The following is a 19,674-nucleotide window of genomic DNA, read 5'->3' as shown; positions in this document are numbered from 1 at the left end:
ACAAATATAGGTACAGTGTATATGTGTGATATTAGGTTATTATATAAAATTATTTTCTCACTGTAGGTTAGAAATGTTTAGAACCATTTAAAAGCTTTAAAAGCATATCAAAACTGTTTTTAAAAGCTAAACAACTCAAAGCAGGTTTTAAACTGTTTCAATGTGACCCACAGTGAGAAAATCATTTTATACAGTAATTTATACTATATTTATAAAGCAGGTTTTACTTTATTTATTAAATAAAATATGTATGGCTCTTACTTAAAAAGGCAATTTACCTCTTCCAGCCACAGCTGACGGGTTTGCTGTAGACCATTTAGAAGAAAAGGGACGACTGCAAGGTAAAAGGAAATACTTTTAGTAAAAAGATGTAATTTATCACTCCTCCGATAACAATTGGCAAAATATCACTGAACTTCCCAAAGAACTGAGAAGTACTTCTATTTTAACTTCTGTTTTACAAATTACGATTCAACAGTTGTTATTACGGATCAATGGAATCTAAATTAGCTGTGAAGCAAAACTGAAACTAGCCAAAGTGAATAGACTGTCAACTCTACGGAGACAGGGGCCAGTTTGCTGCTGTTCACTCTGGTCCTCAGCACACGCTGCAGCGCTCACCAGAGACAACTCAGTAACTTCCCAACACTTGTATTCTGAGAGATTATACTCGGAGGAAGAGGGGAAGTGTTAGTATCAGCACACAGGGAATTCAGAGTAACTGAAATCTTCCTGACCTAAGTCGTACTGGTTATGGCCACTGGCAATCCATGCAGACACCACGTAGGTATCACACTACCTATAGCAGCGCTAGTGAGCTGAGAAAGGCGGCGAAGAGGTACTGCTGAGGATGACACTACAATTAGAAAGCAAAACAGCCCCAATCATCTCAAAGAATTCACCACCAATCTTATTAACTCTTTTGATTAGTTATCTATGCAATGGAATCGTACAGCCCATAGGTCAAGAATATATCTAAGGCCTGACCAGGCGGTGGCACAGTGGATAGAGCATCGGACTGGGATGCCTAGGACCCAGGTTTGAGACCCCGAAGTCTCTAGCTTGAGCGCAGACTCATCTGGTTTGAGCAAAAGCTCACCAGCTTGGACCCAAGGTCACTGGCTCAAGCAAGGGGTTACTCGGTCTGCTGAAGGCCCGTGGTCAAGGCACATGTGAGAAAGCAATCAATGAACAACTAAGGTGTTGCAATGCGCAACGAAAAACTAATGATTGATGCTTCTCATCTCTCCATTCCTGTCTGTCTGTCCCTATCTATCCCTCTCTCTGTAAAAAAAAAAAAAAAAAAGAATATATCTAAGCATGTAAGGGAGATCTGAAAAGTACATCTATAAATTTTAAAGATAGGGGAAGAGAAAAGCAAAAACCCCAGGTTAAAGTCAGGCTATTGAATAATATTCTTTAAGTTATTATTATCAAATAATAAATTTGATAGTTGGCTATTAAACATAGTATTATATTATTTTTATAGCTGTCCCCTAAAACTGTAAACTTCTTAGATTGAGGTAGACAACTTTAAGATTCACAAAATTTCAAGTTTTTATGTCTAAGGATGTTATACTAAGGTTAAGAGAAAATATCTTGTTTAGATCCTTGCTACTCAATATATATATAATCCATGGATAAAAAGTACTGACTGATTGACAGATACGTGAATTCCAAACTGCCCTCTTGATGTTCCGCTTATCTGTCAGACCTCACCCTTACTGGACTATCGCCCCTGAAACAGAGGAATTCCAAGAAGCTGGCAAGCCCCCCAAGGAGGAGCACTCCGGGCATACCAGGACTTTTGCCTCAGTATCCCCTCAGGCTCTCTCAAACACTATGTAACTGGCCCCTAGTCTGTAACCGGTGCTCTTCTCCCCGGGAGAAGTGCCCGGCAGGGTTCCTTTCTTCCTTTCAATAAAGCCTGTTACTCTGGTCTTTTGAACACTCATGGATTCCAACACTGATGACATCACCTAGAAAATGTAAAACATGCAAAACCTCAGGGCACATCCAGTATCTACCAAATCCACCTCTGCACTTGAACATCTTCGGGTGATTAATATGCACTTTAAAGTTTGAGCATAGTAAATACAAGTAAAAGGAAAAAAGCAACACTGCTCATTGGAGTGAAGGACTGATCACAAACTTAAATAGAGTTTAGACAGGTAATTAATTATTCCTACATTATTTTTTGCAATCAGATCCTGCATTTATTCTGAAAACCTGTAAGTCACTCAACTTTGGTACAGTACTGGCAAGACCCTGTGGTGCTTTCTTGAATTTTATACCCTAGGTTCCCCATCTGCCTCACCCTGATCCTACTCCTGCATCAGGGAGATGCCGAGGCAACCAGCGATTTTTGTGGGGTCAAGGTGAGGTAAGCTCATACTCCGTGAGCTGTTCTTCCCTGGAAAGATCTGCAGATATCTGTGGCTACTACTAGGGAGTGCAGAAAATATCTGAGCCTGTAGCAATCTCATAGGCTAGAGAGCCAGAAAATAGGGTGAAGGCTGCCAAGGCAGTAGGTTCGTGGCAGCCAACACAATGATGAGAATGGCGTTAAAGAGAAGTGAGTCAGATACTAATTCTGCCCCTGGAGATAACCGCTGAAACCTGAAGCTGTGGAAGGATGAGCAAGGAGGGCAGCGGTGTTTTACCAGCTATGCAGTGCTGCCCAACAGTTCTGAAGATGGCCTGTGAATTTCCATGCAACTCTTCCATTACAATGCCCTAGAAACCATATAAATTATTTTGTGGGTATTTATAAAATGTATATAAATCAGTGCTTCCCAATCTTTTTCACAGACACACAAGCATATAGAAACAAAATCTGAATTACTAAACTCTTTACCCGAAGAGGAGTTACACTCGCATGCAATCCAACTCCTGAGTCAGTAGACCAAAGAAAACGAGTGCTTCACATCACTCCTCTTTCAAGGCGTTACGAGAATGCAAGCCCACATTCAAGTGTCCAAATCAGGAACTCTGGGGAGTTGGGGAGGAGGGGAGGAAATCAGTACTTAGCATCCTATGACCTTACTTGAGACTTTCCTGTGAGCTCGAGGAAGACCTGTCCGACTGTGGGAGGGAGGCCACACTGCCAGAGCTCTTTAGGTAAGTCTGAAGACTCTTCTGGTAAGACGGCTCAAGGGAATTATACAGTGTTTCAGCTTCACCAGGAAAGTGGTTCCTAAGACCCATATACGTCCTGAAAAACAAATAAAAAATGGAAAAAAGAAAAAAGGCACAAAGTAATACCTTTACATTATTAGACATTAACAGTAAAATGTGTCCATTCAAGAATGAAGATGAGCATGTAGGTTTTTAATACATCCATTGTGTGTCAAGTGAATAATTTCTAAATTGAAGAAGTTCTGGTGGAAAAATGACAGGCTTTTGAGAAAAATAGATCTCAGTTCAAAATCTGGCTGTAGCTCTTACTGTTCGTGTGGCTCAAGTAAACCCCCAAGTCTCCAAACTTCGGCTGCCACTCAATGGAGATACTACCTTTGCATTTTAAATATTAGAAAAGAATGACTACCAACTGCCTCACACAGTATCAGGTACATAACACATGCCCAATAAATGAGTTATTATTATTCACAATGAAAGCGGACTAGGAATACTGATGACTGTACACACAACAACACAAAGTCAAGTGTTAGACACCCAGTACAGATGTAATGGAGGAAAATCAGTAACAATTTCACAAAAGAACTAATTAAAAGGAGAACTGAGAGACTTCTAATATTTTCATTCTTCCAGTGTAATTCCTTTCAATGTGAAGACCAAAGTTTGTTCAAACTGTCATAAAAACTCACTACAGACTTACTTTCAATGTAAAGACTAAAGTCTGTTCAAACTGTCATAAAAACTCACTGCAGACTTACTTTCTTGCTTCCACTCTGGCCTCGGCATCGGCATCATGAATTCCCTTTTTAATAGTTTCAACCAAGACAGCTGCATGTCTATAAAACAAAACATCTTTAGATTCATGTGTAAAACTTTGTATTTCACAAGTAATGCTTATGGCCTGTGTATTATACATTAATCACAAAGAGGAAGGGGAAGTAAAACAATGAATTAGTAAACAATAAATCTAAGGCTGCAAGATTTTCTAGTAATTCACCTCATGCATTTCATTCATACATAGTTTCCTTCTGATAAGTTAAACATTATGAATCTGAAAATAATTATTTTTATATAAAATCCAAAGTATAAATAAATAGTACTCAAATTTTACATTTTTAATAAGTAAAAAATATTCTGTGTGATCCCTCCCTAACCCACCAACGTGGAAGATGACTTGCTAATAGTGCGATCAATTATAATCTGACTAAATTGAGTAGGAGCTGCCACAAACAAACGTAAAGAAACTTGGAATTATACCATGCCTACATTAAATGACATTCTATTGTTTTAAAAAGGGACCATGGACAAATTTAACGATTTCTGTTAAAATAAAAAATCAGCGCCATTTTCTTTCCTTTTTTTTTTTGTATTTTTCTGAAGTTGGAAACGAGGAGGCGGTCAGACAGACTCCCACATGCGCCCGACTGGGATCCACCCGGCATGCCCACCAGGGGGCGATGCTCTGCCCATCTGGGGCGTCGCTTTGTTGCAATCAGAGCCATTCTAGCGCCTGAGGCAGAGGCCATAGAGCCATCCTCAGCGCCCGGGCCAACTTTGCTCCAATGGAGCCTCAGCTGCGGGAGGGGAAGAGAGAGACAGAGAGGAAGGAGAGGGGGAGGGGTGAAGCAGATGGGCGCTTCTCCTGTGTGCCCTGGCCGGGAATCAAACCCAGGACTCCTGCACGCCATGCCGATGCTCTACCACTGAGCCAACCGGCTAGGGCCTCAGCATCATTTTCAACATAACTGCAGGTATATCCCAAGCTTCAAACTTGACACCAACAGGAAATACAGTCCTGCAAATAGCTACTGACTGCCTCTTTGCCCACATTTTCCTCTCGGCCATCTCAGAACTACATGAAAGACCACCAGTATGTTTGTTACCTGACCAATGACACCTGACAGCTGGTGTGGAGAAACATTTTGTATCTATTTCCTCTGAAAGGCAGTGCTTTCCTTCTATCTTAAATCATTCGTTACTTGCTTAATTTCACCTTGGTAAACCTTGCTCACACGACCAAAGGTACATTTAAAAATTTTTTCCCGCCCTGGACGGTTGGCTCAGCGGTAGAGCATCGGCCTAGCATGCGGAGGACCCGGGTTCGATTCGCGGCCAGGGCACACAGGAGAAGCGCCCATTTGCTTCTCCACCCCTCCGCCGCGCTTTCCTCTCTGTCTCTCTCTTCCCCTCCCACAGCCAAGGCTCCATTGGAGCAAAGATGGCCCGGGCGCTGGGGATGGCTCTGTGGCCTCTGCCTCAGGCGCTAGAGTGGCTCTGGTCGCAACATGGCGATGCCCAGGATGGGCAGAGCATCGCCCCTTGGTGGGAAGAGCGTCGCCCCATGGTGGGAGTGCTGAGTGGATTCCGGTAGGGCGCATGAGGGAGTCTGTCTGACTGTCTCTCCCTGTTTCCAGCTTCAGAAAAAAAAAAAAAAAAGGAAAAAAAAATTTTTTCCCCCAATTTAACCCAGAGTGTCTTAAATGACTCATCCTACTTAAGAGACCCTTACTCACTCCACAAAGAAGAAAATCATACTATTCATAGCTGAAACAACTAAAGGGAGCACCACATCATAGCTTTAAGGGAAAGCTAGCACAAAAAGTTTTTAAAGCAAAATGAGCAATAATGCAAAACCAATACCATTAACTTCTAAAGAACTGGTAACAATGAGGAGGGGAAGGAGAGAGGAAGAGAGAGGTGATGCATACCTTTCCAATGAATGAGTCTGCCACTCTTGTAACAATAAATCTAAAAATTCAAATGAACGCCTGAAAAATAAAAGTTAATTGTAACTAAATGTTATAACATTACATTAATTTATAACTAAATACTGCATAACACTTTCTTCTATAGCTCTAAACTTTGCCCCCTGAATTAAAGTACCGTTAGCCCTTCAAATCCATAGGTTTCATATCTGTGGACTCAACCAACTAAGGATTGAAAATATTGGAGAAAAAAAAATCCCATAAAGTTCCAAAGAGCAAAACCTGAAATTGCCACACACCAACCACTATGCTGAATTCACACGAATGAAATGATGTGTAGGCATCCCCTGTTGTAGCCTATATGCAAATATAGGTTACATGCAAATATTACTCCATTTTATATAAGGGACGTGGGCATCTGTAGATTTTGGTATCCAAGGTGGGTCCTGGAACCAATCTCCCACAGACTCCTAAAGATGACTGTATAAGACATGTCTTTGACATGGAAACAACCAAAAAGCCCTTCAATAGAAGACTGGATAAAGAAGATGTGGCACATATACATTATGGAATACTACTCTGCCATAAGAAATGATGACATCAGATCATTTACAGCAAAATGGTGGGAACTTGATAACATTATACGGAGTGAAATAAGTAAATCAGAAAAAAACAAGAACTATATGATTCCATATATTGGTGGAACATAAAAACGAGACTAAGAGACATGGACAAGAGTGAGGTGGTTACCAGGAGTGGGGGGAGGGAGGACATGGGAGGGAGGGAGGGAGGGAGGGAGAGAGTTAGGGAGAGTGGGAGGGGCACAGAGAACTAGATAGAGGGTGGCGGAGGACAATCTGACTTTGGGTGAGGGGTATGCAACATAATTTAATGACAAAATAACCTAGACATGTTTTCTTTGAATATATGTACCCTGATTTATTAATGTCATCCCATTACCATTAATAAAAATTTATTAAAAAAAAAAAAAAAAGACATGTCTTTGGATATCTTAATTGTCAAATACTTACCTTACTTTAAGGTTCCAACTATGTTTATGCTAAATAGTTTAAAAAGATTAAGAGTTCCCTATAACTTTAACTTATAATACTTGTCAAATGTAAAATTACCAAATTTCTTTTCTTTTTTTTTTTTTTTAACAGAGACAGAAAGAGAGAATCAGAGAGAGGGATAGACAGGGACAGACAGACAGGAACGGAGAGATGAGAAGCATCAATCATTAGTTTTTCGTTGCGTGTTGCAACATCTTAGTTGTTCAATGATTGCTTTCTCTTATGCGCCTTGACCGCGGGCCTTCAGCAGACTAAGTAACCTCCTGCTCAAGCCAGCGACCTTGGGTCCAAACTAGTGAGCTTTTGCTCAAACCAGGTAAGCCCGCGCTCAAGCTGGCGACCTCGGGGTCTCGAACCTGGGTCTTCCGCATCCCAGTCCGACGCTCTATCCACTGTGCCACCACCTGGTCAGGCCCAAATTTCTTTTAATTAAAAAAAAAGAAACACCTATTAAATACCTACTATGCACTATAAATTGAAGCTATACAATGATGACCAAGAAGGATGTGATGAATCTTCTATTTCCACAATGTTTCCTTAAAGAATATATACTGCTCATAAAAATTAAGCGATATTTTATAGCTTCATATTCATTTTGAAATATTCCCTAATTTTTGTGAGCAGTATATGTATGGTTTTTAATTATTTGTATGTTTTCTCCTAAACCCTCTAGTTATCAAATTCTTCGACTGTCTCATTCGTAAGCTCTTCTTTCACGGCATTTAATGACACAGTTCAGCCCTGATTTTATTCCTTAATATATTAACACTTTTTCTCCACCTACCTTTAAACAGGTGCTCACCTGGTTGGTGCTGATCTCAGCCTACTTCTCTTTTGTAGTCAACACTGTCTGTACCCTTACACCTGGCTATGCACTATGCTGCTCCATCTAGTCCTATCTTGCCAGCACTGGTTCAATTCAACATCTCTACACAGGCAGTGAAAGGCAACTCAAACATTATATATACAAGAACAAATTAATTCTTATCCCTCTCATACACTCTTTTAGCCCATATAATACTGATTAGGAAATGAGAAATAAGTAGATTAAAGTAAGTTTCCCAGAGTTCACAGCCTAAAACACTTCACATCACCTCCCTCATTCATACCCAATTATCAGGTCTCATTTCTACACTTGAAATCCCTTGAATTTATTTATTGCACAAAATCTCCTTTAATCAGTTATCATCAATACAGCTCTAGTTCAGACTCTCCCTCTCTTCAGTGAGTTATAAAAAGTCCCACTTATTTAAACCATTGTGGCTTCTTAATCACTGTTCATGGCTGGAATAAAAACTAGGATGGATGACATTACCTCCTCACCAAAAACTGTCCAAGAAGGGAACAACGTCAAAAGTTCTCTTCATGATATTCCAAGCCCTCTCTATGCTGACTTCAGCCTACTCCTGGCCCTTCCTTCCCCCTCCCCCATCAGGCACTTTTCCTCCTGAAAGCTTCCATGTATCAGGCTTCAGTGACTGTCTGGTGGCCCTGCAGCATGTGGCATGGTTTTACATGTCTAGGTTCTGCCTTACTCACTTCTCCTACAGTTACTGCATGGCTTCCCATCTTCAAGGCAATTAATTCTACGATGTGCTTCCTGACTCCCTCTTCTCCGTTACATTCCTACTTCTCTAAGTAACCATTTCCCTCAGTGTAAGACAGAGACCGGTAAATGGGTTCTGTAAAGGGCCAGAACAGACAATATCTCTGACTTTAGGAACCACATTCCATCTTTATCTCATATTGTTCTTCATGCCCCCTCTCAAACACCCTTCAAAAATGTTAGAAATAGCCTTAGCTTGTGGGTTGTACAAAACTCTACTGTTGGCCGGATTTGGCCAGTGAGCTGTCATCTCCTCCTCCAGCAGAGAGAGCTAAGTGAACAACTGTCAACAAAACTCTAAAACACTGAAAGGTAATAATGATGTCTTACTCAGCTTCTTCTTAACATTTGAAGAATTTAAATCAAGATATTTATTAAATTTAAAAGAGAATTTTTACAATTTTCTTAAACATCAAATACACATCTTTTTTTGCTGTCTTTATTACTGATGGTGTATTAAAAACTGTAGAAATCATGAGAGAGAGACTGCCCAATTGGCCTGATATGGCTGTTTACTTTGTTCTACACACTATGTTCAAATCTACTAATATGCAACTCATTCAATGCTCAGAATCCGATGGGCTGATATCATTAGCCTTTTTAACTTTCGTAGACACTGAGGTTCATTGATTAAGTGCCCAAAGCAGAACAGCCAGGCAGTGGCAGCTGCAGGACTCTAGTGGAGGCCTGACTCTAGACTCCGTACTGTTTAGAAACCAAGCTACCAGTGGCCCAAATAAACCAAAGCGTAATACAATGCAACTGAGAAATGCGGGTGGACATTGTAATTGCTGCATTCATTTTCCCTTACATGACATAAGAATTTTATTAAGGTTTCTAGAAGGCAAGAAAATAATAACTAATTTTTGCAACAGACTAAGAATTAAACATCATGTAATATGAAAGAATTTCAAAAACTTTGTTTTTAAACTTACCTTCTTACAGGAACTGATTTTGATGTGCAATTGCTTGTTATTAAGGGTATAAGTCTGGGTACATGAGTATGCTGAAAAAGACGTTTTAGAAAAGGTTGAAAAATACCTGGTACTTCTCATAACCCCTTCTTCTGTCTTACAGTCACATATTTAGTTACATCAGTACAGGACACGAAAGATCATAAAATCTGATTTTGAAAGAAGTTAATGTCAAAAAGTTTCCCCAAATTAAAGTAATAGCAATGATGACAGAATTTCAGAAGGGCAGGTATGCTTGGAATATTACACAATAAAGACAAACTAATTGAATAACTGCAACGAACTGCCAGGACAGTGTCATTCTGGGGGAGAAGCATTAAGAGAAACTGGACGTGTAGTTGTCGTACGTTCTGAAGTGCATGCTCCTGATGGCAGGAGATAACCGCTGTGTAATCAAAGTAGGTGATCAGTGTGACTCCACAGACCTAACTATTGGGAATGCACCGTGACAAGGTTTTCACTGAATTTTCATTCTGGCTGCACCAAAGCTCTCTGGAAGTCAGGTCAAGTTTAATAGGTCTAATCTTCTGACTTCTATTGGTAACTCTTACGCTCTTCTTTAGTGATGCAAACACTAAAATGTTCAGCACAAACATAATAACATAGTTATTTTTTAAAGTGAGAGGAGGGAAGGTAAGAGAGACAGACTCCTGCACAGGCCTGATCGGGATCCACCCAGCAACCCGCATCTGGGGCTGATGCTCGAATCAACTGAGTTATCCTTAGCACCTGGGGCAGTGCTCAAAACAATCAAGCCATTGGCTGCAAGAGGGGAAGAGAGAAAGAAGGGAAAGAGGGAGGGGAAGAGAAACAGATGGTTGTTTCTCATGTATGTCCTGACTGGGGATTGAACTTGGGATGTCTGCTTGCCGGGCTGACACTATATCCACTGAGCCAACTGGCCAGGGCCTGAAGTATATTCTTTTTTTTTTTTTGTATTTTTCTGAAGTTGGAAACGGGGAGGCAGTCAGACAGACTCCCACATGCACCCAACTGGGATCCACCCGGCATGCCCACCAGGGGGTGATGCTCTGCCCATCTGGGGAGTTGCTCTGTTGCAACCAGAGCCGTTCAAGCACCTGAGGCAGAGGCCATGGAGCCATCCTCAGCGCCCAGGCCAACTTTGCTCCAATGGAGCCTTGGCTGCGGGAGGGAAAGAGAGAGACAGAGAGGAAGGAGAGGGGAAGGGGTGGAGAAGCAGACGGGCGCTTCTCCTGTGTGCCCTGGCCGGGAATCGAACCTGGGACTCCTGCACGCCAGGCTGATGCTCTACCACTGAGCCAACTGGCCAGGGCTAAAATATACATTCTTGATGCTTTAAATCTCTATTTTTCTTCTGTGCTAATGGTACAAGTTGGATTACCTATGAAGCAAGCTCTGCGATGGAGTTTAGCATGCAGGATATTAAGTACTTCCCTTGGCATTAACACCTGTGGAAGGTATGGAAAAGATGCAGGAGTGGATAGAGAAAGAAATTCATCTCTGATATGGCCCAAGGATATCTTGCCCAAAGCCAGTAGGGAGCTGTGGAATTAAAATGGCCCTTCAGAGTAGTCCTGAATTGGTCCAAGACAGCCAAACCTTCCCACTTCCAAACCAGTTACCGGACGAGGGCCACAGCGGAAGGAGCAGGAGCCCGGGGAAGGCAGCTCTCTCCATGAGGCAGTCCTTGAAGAGCTAGCGCACGAAGGCTCTGCCACCAGTGCCTAAGTGCAAGTCTTCCCCTGAAGGAGAATGTGCATGGCACATCAGTCAGTGCCAGCCCCAACTCAACCAAAATCAAAGAGAAAACTTTCTTCAGCTACTATAGCAAGGAACCACCCACAGACCTGGGGCTGTTCAGGAGAATAAGGCAAGAGAGTGCTGACCTGCCTGTTACTCAACTGTTACATTCAGCATGGAAGGGCTCTGTGGACCTGTTCCCTTACTTAGAACATCCAGAATTCATTCCCCAAATGTTACTAAAGCCCAAGGAGACCACACACACTACCATCTCTCGCCATCCTCCTCTCTCTCATAGTCTCCCTAAGACCCTAGGGCTAATGAGTCCACATTCAACACAATAGCATGAATGGGAAGAGAGATCTAACTAATGTGGCACTATTTTCTGGAGGAACCGTACCAAAGGAAAATAAAAAAGACCCCCATAATAAGAGACAAAACATTCAACCAAACATTAAGTCAGAACAATTTATACTTTGATTTATTAATACTAGCTGATAACTTTAAAAAGTTTTTCTAGAATTAAAGAGAATTAGATTCAAATAGTGCAATCTAAGAAAGTAGCCCCTAGGAAACAAACAAAATATACAAAAGATAACATAAATAAACAAACAAAAACTCCACTTGATTTGTATTTTCAGTGAGATGACAGAATCGCACATACATCAGTAACATGACAAGCTCATGAAAAATGAGCCATTAGAAAATAATGTAAAAACTGTAAAGCCTAAGCATAGCAAAGTGCCTTGTTTGAAGAAAGCACCTAGGTGGTGTGGAAAGAGAGTTTACGGAGTGAAACAACCATTCCGCCTCTAGACTTTTCCAGTCACTGCCCTGCCCTGGTCCTGACAGGAGCTGGAGCCACCAGCCGGGTTTTCCAGCCTGCGGTCCCACTGCTCCTGAGAAAGGCTGTAGTCCAGGAGTGGGTGCTCACAGCAACGTGCTTGGTCCCTAGTTTAGTTGTAGATAAATATAGTAGTAATTGTTTTTAATACATAACTTCATTTCCCTATGGCTCCTACATTGCAAACTTTGGATATAAAGAGACCACCATTATTTAACAGTCATTTCAGAGTATAGTAAATAAAGTTGAAATGCCGGCAATGCAAAAAAAAAAAAAAAGAAGAATAGCAAAATGGGTCCTGGCGGGTTAGCTCAGTAGGTTAAGGCATCATCCTGAAACAATAAGGTTGCAGGTTTCATCCCCTGTCAAGGCACACACAGGAAGCAAACAATGAATGCACGACTGAGTGGAATAACAAATGAATGCTTCCCTTCCCCCTTTCTTCCTCTCTTTGTTTAAAAATCAAACAATTGACCCTGGCCGGTTGGCTCAGTGGTAGAGAGTTGGCCTGGCGTGTGGGAGTCCTGGGTTGATTCCCGGCCAGGGCACACAGGAGAAGCGCTCATCTGCTTCTCCACCCTTCCCCCTCTCTTTCCTCTCTGTCTCTCTCTTCCCCTCCCGCAGCCAAGGCTCTGTTGGAGCAGGGTTGGCCCGGGCGCTGGGGATGGCTCCATGGCCTCTGCCCCAGGCGCTAGAACAGCTCTGGTTGCAACAGAGCAATGCCCCAGATGGGCAGAGCATCGCCCCCTGGTGGGCATGCCGGGTGGATCCCGGTCGAGCGCATGCGGGAGTCTGTCTGACTGCCTCCCGGTTTCCAACTTCAGAAAAATAAAAAAATAAAAAATAATTTTAAAAAATCAAACAATAAAAAAAAAATTAAGCCATGGCAGATAGCTTGGTTGATTGGAACATCACCCCAGAGTATGAAGGTTGCCGGTTTGATTCCCTGGTCAAGGCACATACAGGAGCAGCTGGATGTTCCTGTTTCTCTTTCCCTGGCCCTCTCAAAAAAATAAAAAAATAAAAAAATAAAGGAATAGCAAAATGTGTACTGTCAAGCGAGTAAAATTTAAAGAAATTCTTCCTGAGAACATATATCAGCTATAATACAAAAGACAAAAATTATCCAAAAATGATGAATGACACTGAGGTTTCCAAAATCTGTGCAACAAGAGTAATAAAAAATTTGGCAAAGAAAACAGAAGCGATAAACAATTCATGAAAATTAACATAAATTTAAGGAAAATTCATTTTAGTCAGAAATCTTTATCGACTGTGTATACCTCTGCATTATTTAAATATTTAGAATAGCTATAATTATCATATATTGCTTTTACTATCAAAAAATAATTCAAAAGTAATTTTCCCTTGGAATTAAAAAAAAATGTCAATAGCTTATTTGAGTACATTGAAAAAAATGAAGAGAAGTGAGAAAGACAGAAGAGAAAGGAAAGAAAAAGAAGTAAAAAACTTACCCGAATGATGAATCTGATCGCTGCACATCCAGAAGTTGCCATGACTTTTGCACTATTGGGGACGAGATTAAAAAGTGTAGGTACAATAGCTTCAGCACCATGATCAAACTTGTTTCCCAAAACTGTTGAAAGATGGCTGCAAAGGAAGACGAAAAATATATTTTTTTAAAAAATAGTTTAACATTAAATATAGGTATGACCATATAACTTTAAAATATTCTTTTATTACAGTTAAAATATTTTAATCAGCTTTTAACGGCAAAAAACCAAAAGAGAGCTAGGGAAGTGCAAATAGTACGTATTTCCTTTTCCCCCCCATCTTCTAATTGTTAAGTCCAAAGTAGAAATTTGCCATTTTACCATCTATTTGCAATGATACTTGGAGAAGCTACTTGATCTTGAAATTTAACCATTAACATCACAAGTAAAAAATTCAACTGTTTATCAGCTGACCCTTTTCCACCAGATATTTATATTCTAATGCCCCAATATGAATCCTAAATTCAACATATTTTACCCAAATCAATACTCCTCAAGACAATCTCTATTTCTATTAATGGTACTCTCACAGTATTAGTCACAAATACTCCTTGACATCTTTGAAGGAGGATTTCAGAATTCTTTTTTTTTTTTTACAAAGACTGAGAGTCAGAGAGAGGGATAGACAGGGACAGACAGACAGGAACGGAGAGATGAGAAACATCAATCATTAGTTTTTTGTTGCGCATTGCGACACCTTAGTTGTTCATTGATTGCTTTCTCCTATGTGCCTTGACCGTGGTTCTTCAGCAGACTGAGTAACCCCTTGCTTGAGCCAGCGACCTTGGGTCCAAGCTGGTGAGCTTTCTGCTCAAACCAGATGAGCCCACGCTCAAGCTGGTGACCTTGGGGTCTCGAACCTGCGTCCTCGGCATCCCAGTCCGACGCTCTGTTCACTGCACCACCGCCTGGTCAAGCGGATTTCAGAATTTTTGATTAAAAATACAACTCTATCATATACTAGTTAGAAGATCCTAGGGACATCTGTCTTTTCTTTCTAAATTTGTAGTTAAACAACAAATTCAACTTTTAATTGTATAATTTTAGTTAAAACAGGAAGAATGCTGCAATCACACAGTTCTGACAATGCTTGCAGTATTGGTTAATTTCTATATATTTTATATCTTACTTAAAATAGATGGTTAGGATACAGTTAACTCCAAAACTTCAGGTTATTAAAACAGCTCTGGGAATTGTTGCAGTTCTTACTAGTATGCAAGGAGTTGCACCTTTCAAGTGCACAGCTTGGTATTCAGCTAGACTCATGGGATCTCCTATGCGGATTTCTACATCTCTTCTGTGTCTCTCTTCTCTTCAGTGTTCTGCACTGTTAATTTTAGCTCCTTTACCCTTCAGAAACTCCAATCACTGTTTCTTCTCAACTCAGTGAGACTGCCTTGCTCTGCTCGGGTTCTCCCTCCTTTCCCCATGGTCCAGCAAGTGCTCAAGGTCAAAACTGCTGATCATACTGCTCACGATTTGATTCTTTCAAGAATCACAGTCCTGCTGAGACTGCTGTCCATTGTAAAAAGGTGTTCTATATAGTCTGTCATTTCTGCATCAGCCAGAAGCAGAAATGTCATAGAATATTTTTCATTATATTTATATTTTGTGGAATTTTCTTCCATTTTGCAATCAAGAGATATTTAATTATTTTGGTGCAATGGTATACTGACTTGTATCTGGCAATCTTAGCTAAGTCCCTTAGTTATAATAATTTATTATAGTCTTGTAGTTTTCTGTGTGGATAATTATATTAAAAATGGGACTTTTGTTCCTTTTATTGAATCTTCATAGTTTTTATTTCCTGGAATTGTTTTTTTCAGTAGCAGGCATCTTTGAGTTTCCTACCTCAAAGGAATGCTTATTCAAAAACATATACAACAAAAATATTCAGGTGGGGGGTAGTAGCTAAAGGAATTTTTGGGTTCTACCATATTAGATTTTTGAATAATGTAAACATACAGAATAAATTTATATTTTGGTAAGTTAGGAATGCATGTTACAATTCCAGAATAATTGCTAAAATATCAGAAATAGCTTAATATCCAAATCAGTAAAGAGAAAATTGAAGGCAGTCAGTTCTCAGACCCATTCACTTTCTTACAGTCAAAGGTTAGTGACCAAAAATCCACCAGCAGGGGTCAGACATTTAAACACATTTTAAGGTTAGTATAAAGTGCTGTTAAGAAAACATATATTTTTTAAATCGCACAAATTGGATCCTTATAAATTTTTGGATCACAGATATGCTTTCTGGTGGCCATCTTGCTAGTGCTTTACTTAATAAGCACTGAATCAATGAGTACTAAATTCATTCATAAAAATACTTAGCACACAAAGAATATACTTACGCCACAGTGATGCAGGCTTCTCTAACCACCTGGGATCTAAGATCCTTAGCTGAAAGTTTAAGAGCTCCATCCAACAAGCGGAGATGTTGGAAGAAGCAATCATATTGTGCTGCTCCAGCAACAAGCAATGATCGAATTTTCTTAAGCTGAAATAAAGAGAATCTCCATTACTGACAAGAGTGGCAGTGCAAAAGGAATTCTTAGAGCCACCTCAACGTTATTGGAACAAAATTTTTAAAATAACATTTCATCACATTTATATAACTACAAGGTCTACCGGAAAGTTCTATTTTTGGAATAAAACAAAATACAAATTTTTCTTACCATCAATAAACCTTATTAAATAATATAATTGCCATTATTATTAATGATTTCTTGCCAGCGTGAGGGTAACTTGTATATCCCATTTTTGAAAAATATTTTCTTTTGATGCGAAAAATTGAACCAGTGCTTGTTTGATATCTTCTTCATTTTCGAATTTTTTGCCCTTCAAAAAATTTTGTAAGGACAAAAACAAGTGATAGTCGGAGGGGGCTAAGTCTGGGGAACATGGTGGATGCGACAGACATGCTTCTGTAGCATTTCTTCCTTGTTAAAATTCGTAAAAATTACAGTGGTGTAAATGAACTTTATCAGTAGCCATGGTACACTATCGCTTCACACATAAGACTAACGTGAATCAACTTTGTTTTAGTTAATTTGCTACATCAGTATGTATACATTAAGTTATAAAAATAGAGAGGCACACATGCGCCAAATTAACATGTGCTTACGTGTCAAAACTTGTTGTGATAGAAACGGACAGAACTTTCCGGTAGACGTTATATATTCAGGCATTTTAACAGTATTAAATGTCTCTTAAAATATGTAAATCCGGCCCTGGCCGGTTGGCTCAGCGGTAGAGCGTCGGCCTAGCGTGCGGAGGACCCGGGTTCGATTCCCGGCCAGGGCACATAGGAGAAGCGCCCATTTGCTTCTCCACCCCTCCGCCGGGCTTTCCTCACTGTCTCTCTCTTCCCCTCCCGCAGCCAAGGCTCCATTGGAGCAAAGATGGCCCGGGCGCTGGGCAAGGCTCTGTGGCCTCTGCCTCAGGCGCTAGAGTGGCTCTGGTCGCAATATGGCGACGCCCAGGATGGGCAGAGCATCTTCCCCTGGGGGGCAGAGCACCGCCCCTAGTGGGCGTGCCGGGTGGATCCCGGTCGGGCGCATGCGGGAGTCTGTCTGACTGTCTCTCCCTGTTTCCAGCTTCAGAAAAATGAAAAAAAAAAAAAAAAGTAAATCCAAAAAAAAGCGCTCTGGAAATGAACATTATAGATCTGGTTATATGCATAACAGACATTATGTAATGTATGAATACATAAGTAAAATTTAAAGTTTTAAGAAGTTCTTTTTTTTATGAAATATACATTTACATAAAATTTACCATCTTAGTCACTTTAAAGTATACAATTCAGTGGCATTGAATACAATCAATATGTTGTACAACCATTACGACTATATACTAAGGAGATTATTTTTAAAAGGGCCAAATTTTGGAAACTATATTCATCCATAAGCAAAAGTATAGAAGCAGCAGGACCAGCCATTAAGCCATCAAAATAAAGACTGGGAAGCTAAGAACAGATGAGTTTTCAAATGGAACCCCTTTCTGGCTTCTTGAGGACACTGAGGTACTCACTGGATACCTCCGATGTAAATGTGACAAATTCACAGAATTTAAAATATAGTCCTTTGTCGTTGCAAATATAATTTAAAATTTTATCAAATGGTTTAGTTTCTCAAGGAATTTAAGCTAAATAAAATATTCTTCCTTGGCTGGTTGGCTCAGCAGTAGAGCGTCAGCCTGGTGTTCAGTCCCGGGTTCGATTCCCAGTCAGGGCACACAGGAGAAGCGCCCATCTGCTTCTCCACCCTTCCCTCTCTCCTTCCTCTCTATCTCTCTCTTCCCCTCCTGCAGCCAAGGCTCCATTGGAGCAAAGTTAGCCCAGGCACTGAGGACAGATCCATGGCCTCCACCTCAGGGGCTAGAATGGTTCCGGCGGCAACACAGCAATACCCTAGATGGACAGAGCATCGCCCCCTGGTGGGCGTACCAGGTGGATCTTGGTCGGGCACATGCCAGAAGTCTGTCTGCCTGTCTCCCCACTTCTAACTTTGGAAAAATACAAAACAAAAATCTTAACTCAAAAATATCAAACATTTTTTTTCCATCATGGATGAAAATACCACACTAAGAGAGAGATATGTGAGAAAAGAAAGAAAAAAGTCAGACAAATGGACATACTGTTGTGAATTTACATCGACAGTATCAAAATATCAAGCATGCAGGCAAACTGAGCTGCGTTTTTGGAGAGACTGGTGAGAATGGAGGACAGTACTGATGAACAGCTGTGTAGCCCCACAGCGAGGCCACGGCCCTGAGGTACTATATTAGCTCACACTTTCCTGGTCAGTTAACGAGGGACATGTAGAAAGACTAACAAATGGGTGAGAGAGATTCCACCTGATCAGCAAAAATAATAAAAATTGACCCTAAATCAGAAATGCCAACTATTTCAATGTGTTTTCCAGAAAGAAATGAAAATTTACCTATCAGACTTGCTATTTTATAAATATCTGAATTATCAGGAAAGAAGTCCTACTGAATTTCATGTTTTTGAAAAAGGATATTGAAAAAAAGAAGAGAGAGAAGAAAATTAAAAACTTACTGCATTGGCACGCTGATCCCAGTCATGTTTGTCATCTGACAAAATTTCCCTGATTTTATTTAACGTTTCTTCAAGTTCTCGACTAGAATAGATCTTAAAGATGCAAAATTATAACATTAATATTTCTTACCATGAGCAATATCAAAATTATCCCGATGTTTAAAGTAATCTTTCAAGTAATAAGATTACTTATTTTCCATTCTAGCACCATTTTTAATGGAAAATGGAAATATAGTTTGGACAATAATAAAGTGCTTTAATTTGTCTTTCTTACCTGTTACCCTTGTGCTATTTCTCCACTCATGAGTAACTTCAAACATACACTTAAAATGCTTGGTCATTTACAAATAAGACACAAATATTCAAGCCTAATTTCTCAAAATGACCTCAGGTATATAACATATCTATGCATTCATACACTTACTATACAATATTGCAAAAGGACATATTTTAAGTTAGTCTCCCGACTGTCCACATACTAGACCAGTGGTAGTCAACCTGGCCCCTACTGCCCACTAATGGGCGTTCCAGCTTTCATGGTAAGCAGTAGCGGAGCAACCAAAGTATAAATAAAAAGATATAACGATAGTAAGTTGTTTTATAAAGGTTTATTCTGCCAAACTTAGCGAAAATCTGACATAAAGTATTTGGTAAGTAATTATTATATGCTTTAACTTGCTGTAACTCTGCTTTATAAATTTTATAAAGTAAAGTTAATTCCCTACTTTATAAATCACCATTACTGTGGAACCGGTGGGCGGTTAGAAAATTTTACTACTAACAGAGATACAAAAGTGGGCGGTAGGTATAAAAAGGTTGACTACCCCTGTACTAGACTGTAACCAAGATAGCTACCATATTTTTTGCTTCATAGGACGCCCTTTTCCCCCCAAAAAAAGTGGTGGGGAAAATGCCTGTGTGTCTTATGGAGAGAAAAATATGATATTTCATTAAATATTTTAACACACCATTTGGTTCAGAATATTTTTTTATTTTCCTCCTTAAAACCCTTAGGTGTGTCTTATAATTAGGTGTG

The 19,674-nt window shown here is 40.1% G+C and overlaps 1 protein-coding gene across 50 annotated transcripts in view; it reads right to left on the bottom strand.

Moving 5' to 3' along the window:
* Positions 1-19,674, bottom strand: part of CLASP2 (cytoplasmic linker associated protein 2) — a 168,459-nt gene that overhangs the window by 70,868 nt on the left and 77,917 nt on the right. For all 50 annotated transcript variants that reach the window (XM_066245408.1, XM_066245416.1, XM_066245410.1 and 47 more), the window contains 8 exons: positions 18,639-18,731; positions 15,931-16,076; positions 13,538-13,673; positions 9,458-9,528; positions 5,847-5,906; positions 3,897-3,974; positions 3,047-3,214; positions 279-334 (listed from right to left, as the gene is read on the bottom strand). In XM_066245408.1, coding sequence (XP_066101505.1) covers positions 279-334; positions 3,047-3,214; positions 3,897-3,974; positions 5,847-5,906; positions 9,458-9,528; positions 13,538-13,673; positions 15,931-16,076; positions 18,639-18,731 — 808 coding nt within the window. The remainder of the gene's footprint in view (positions 1-278; positions 335-3,046; positions 3,215-3,896; positions 3,975-5,846; positions 5,907-9,457; positions 9,529-13,537; positions 13,674-15,930; positions 16,077-18,638; positions 18,732-19,674) is intronic.

This window comes from Saccopteryx bilineata, chromosome 10, assembly GCF_036850765.1.
Source record: "Saccopteryx bilineata isolate mSacBil1 chromosome 10, mSacBil1_pri_phased_curated, whole genome shotgun sequence".
NCBI classification, from domain to species: domain Eukaryota; kingdom Metazoa; phylum Chordata; class Mammalia; order Chiroptera; family Emballonuridae; genus Saccopteryx; species Saccopteryx bilineata.
Note: the sequence above shows the minus strand (reverse complement) of the source record. Positions and strands in the feature narration are given on the sequence as shown.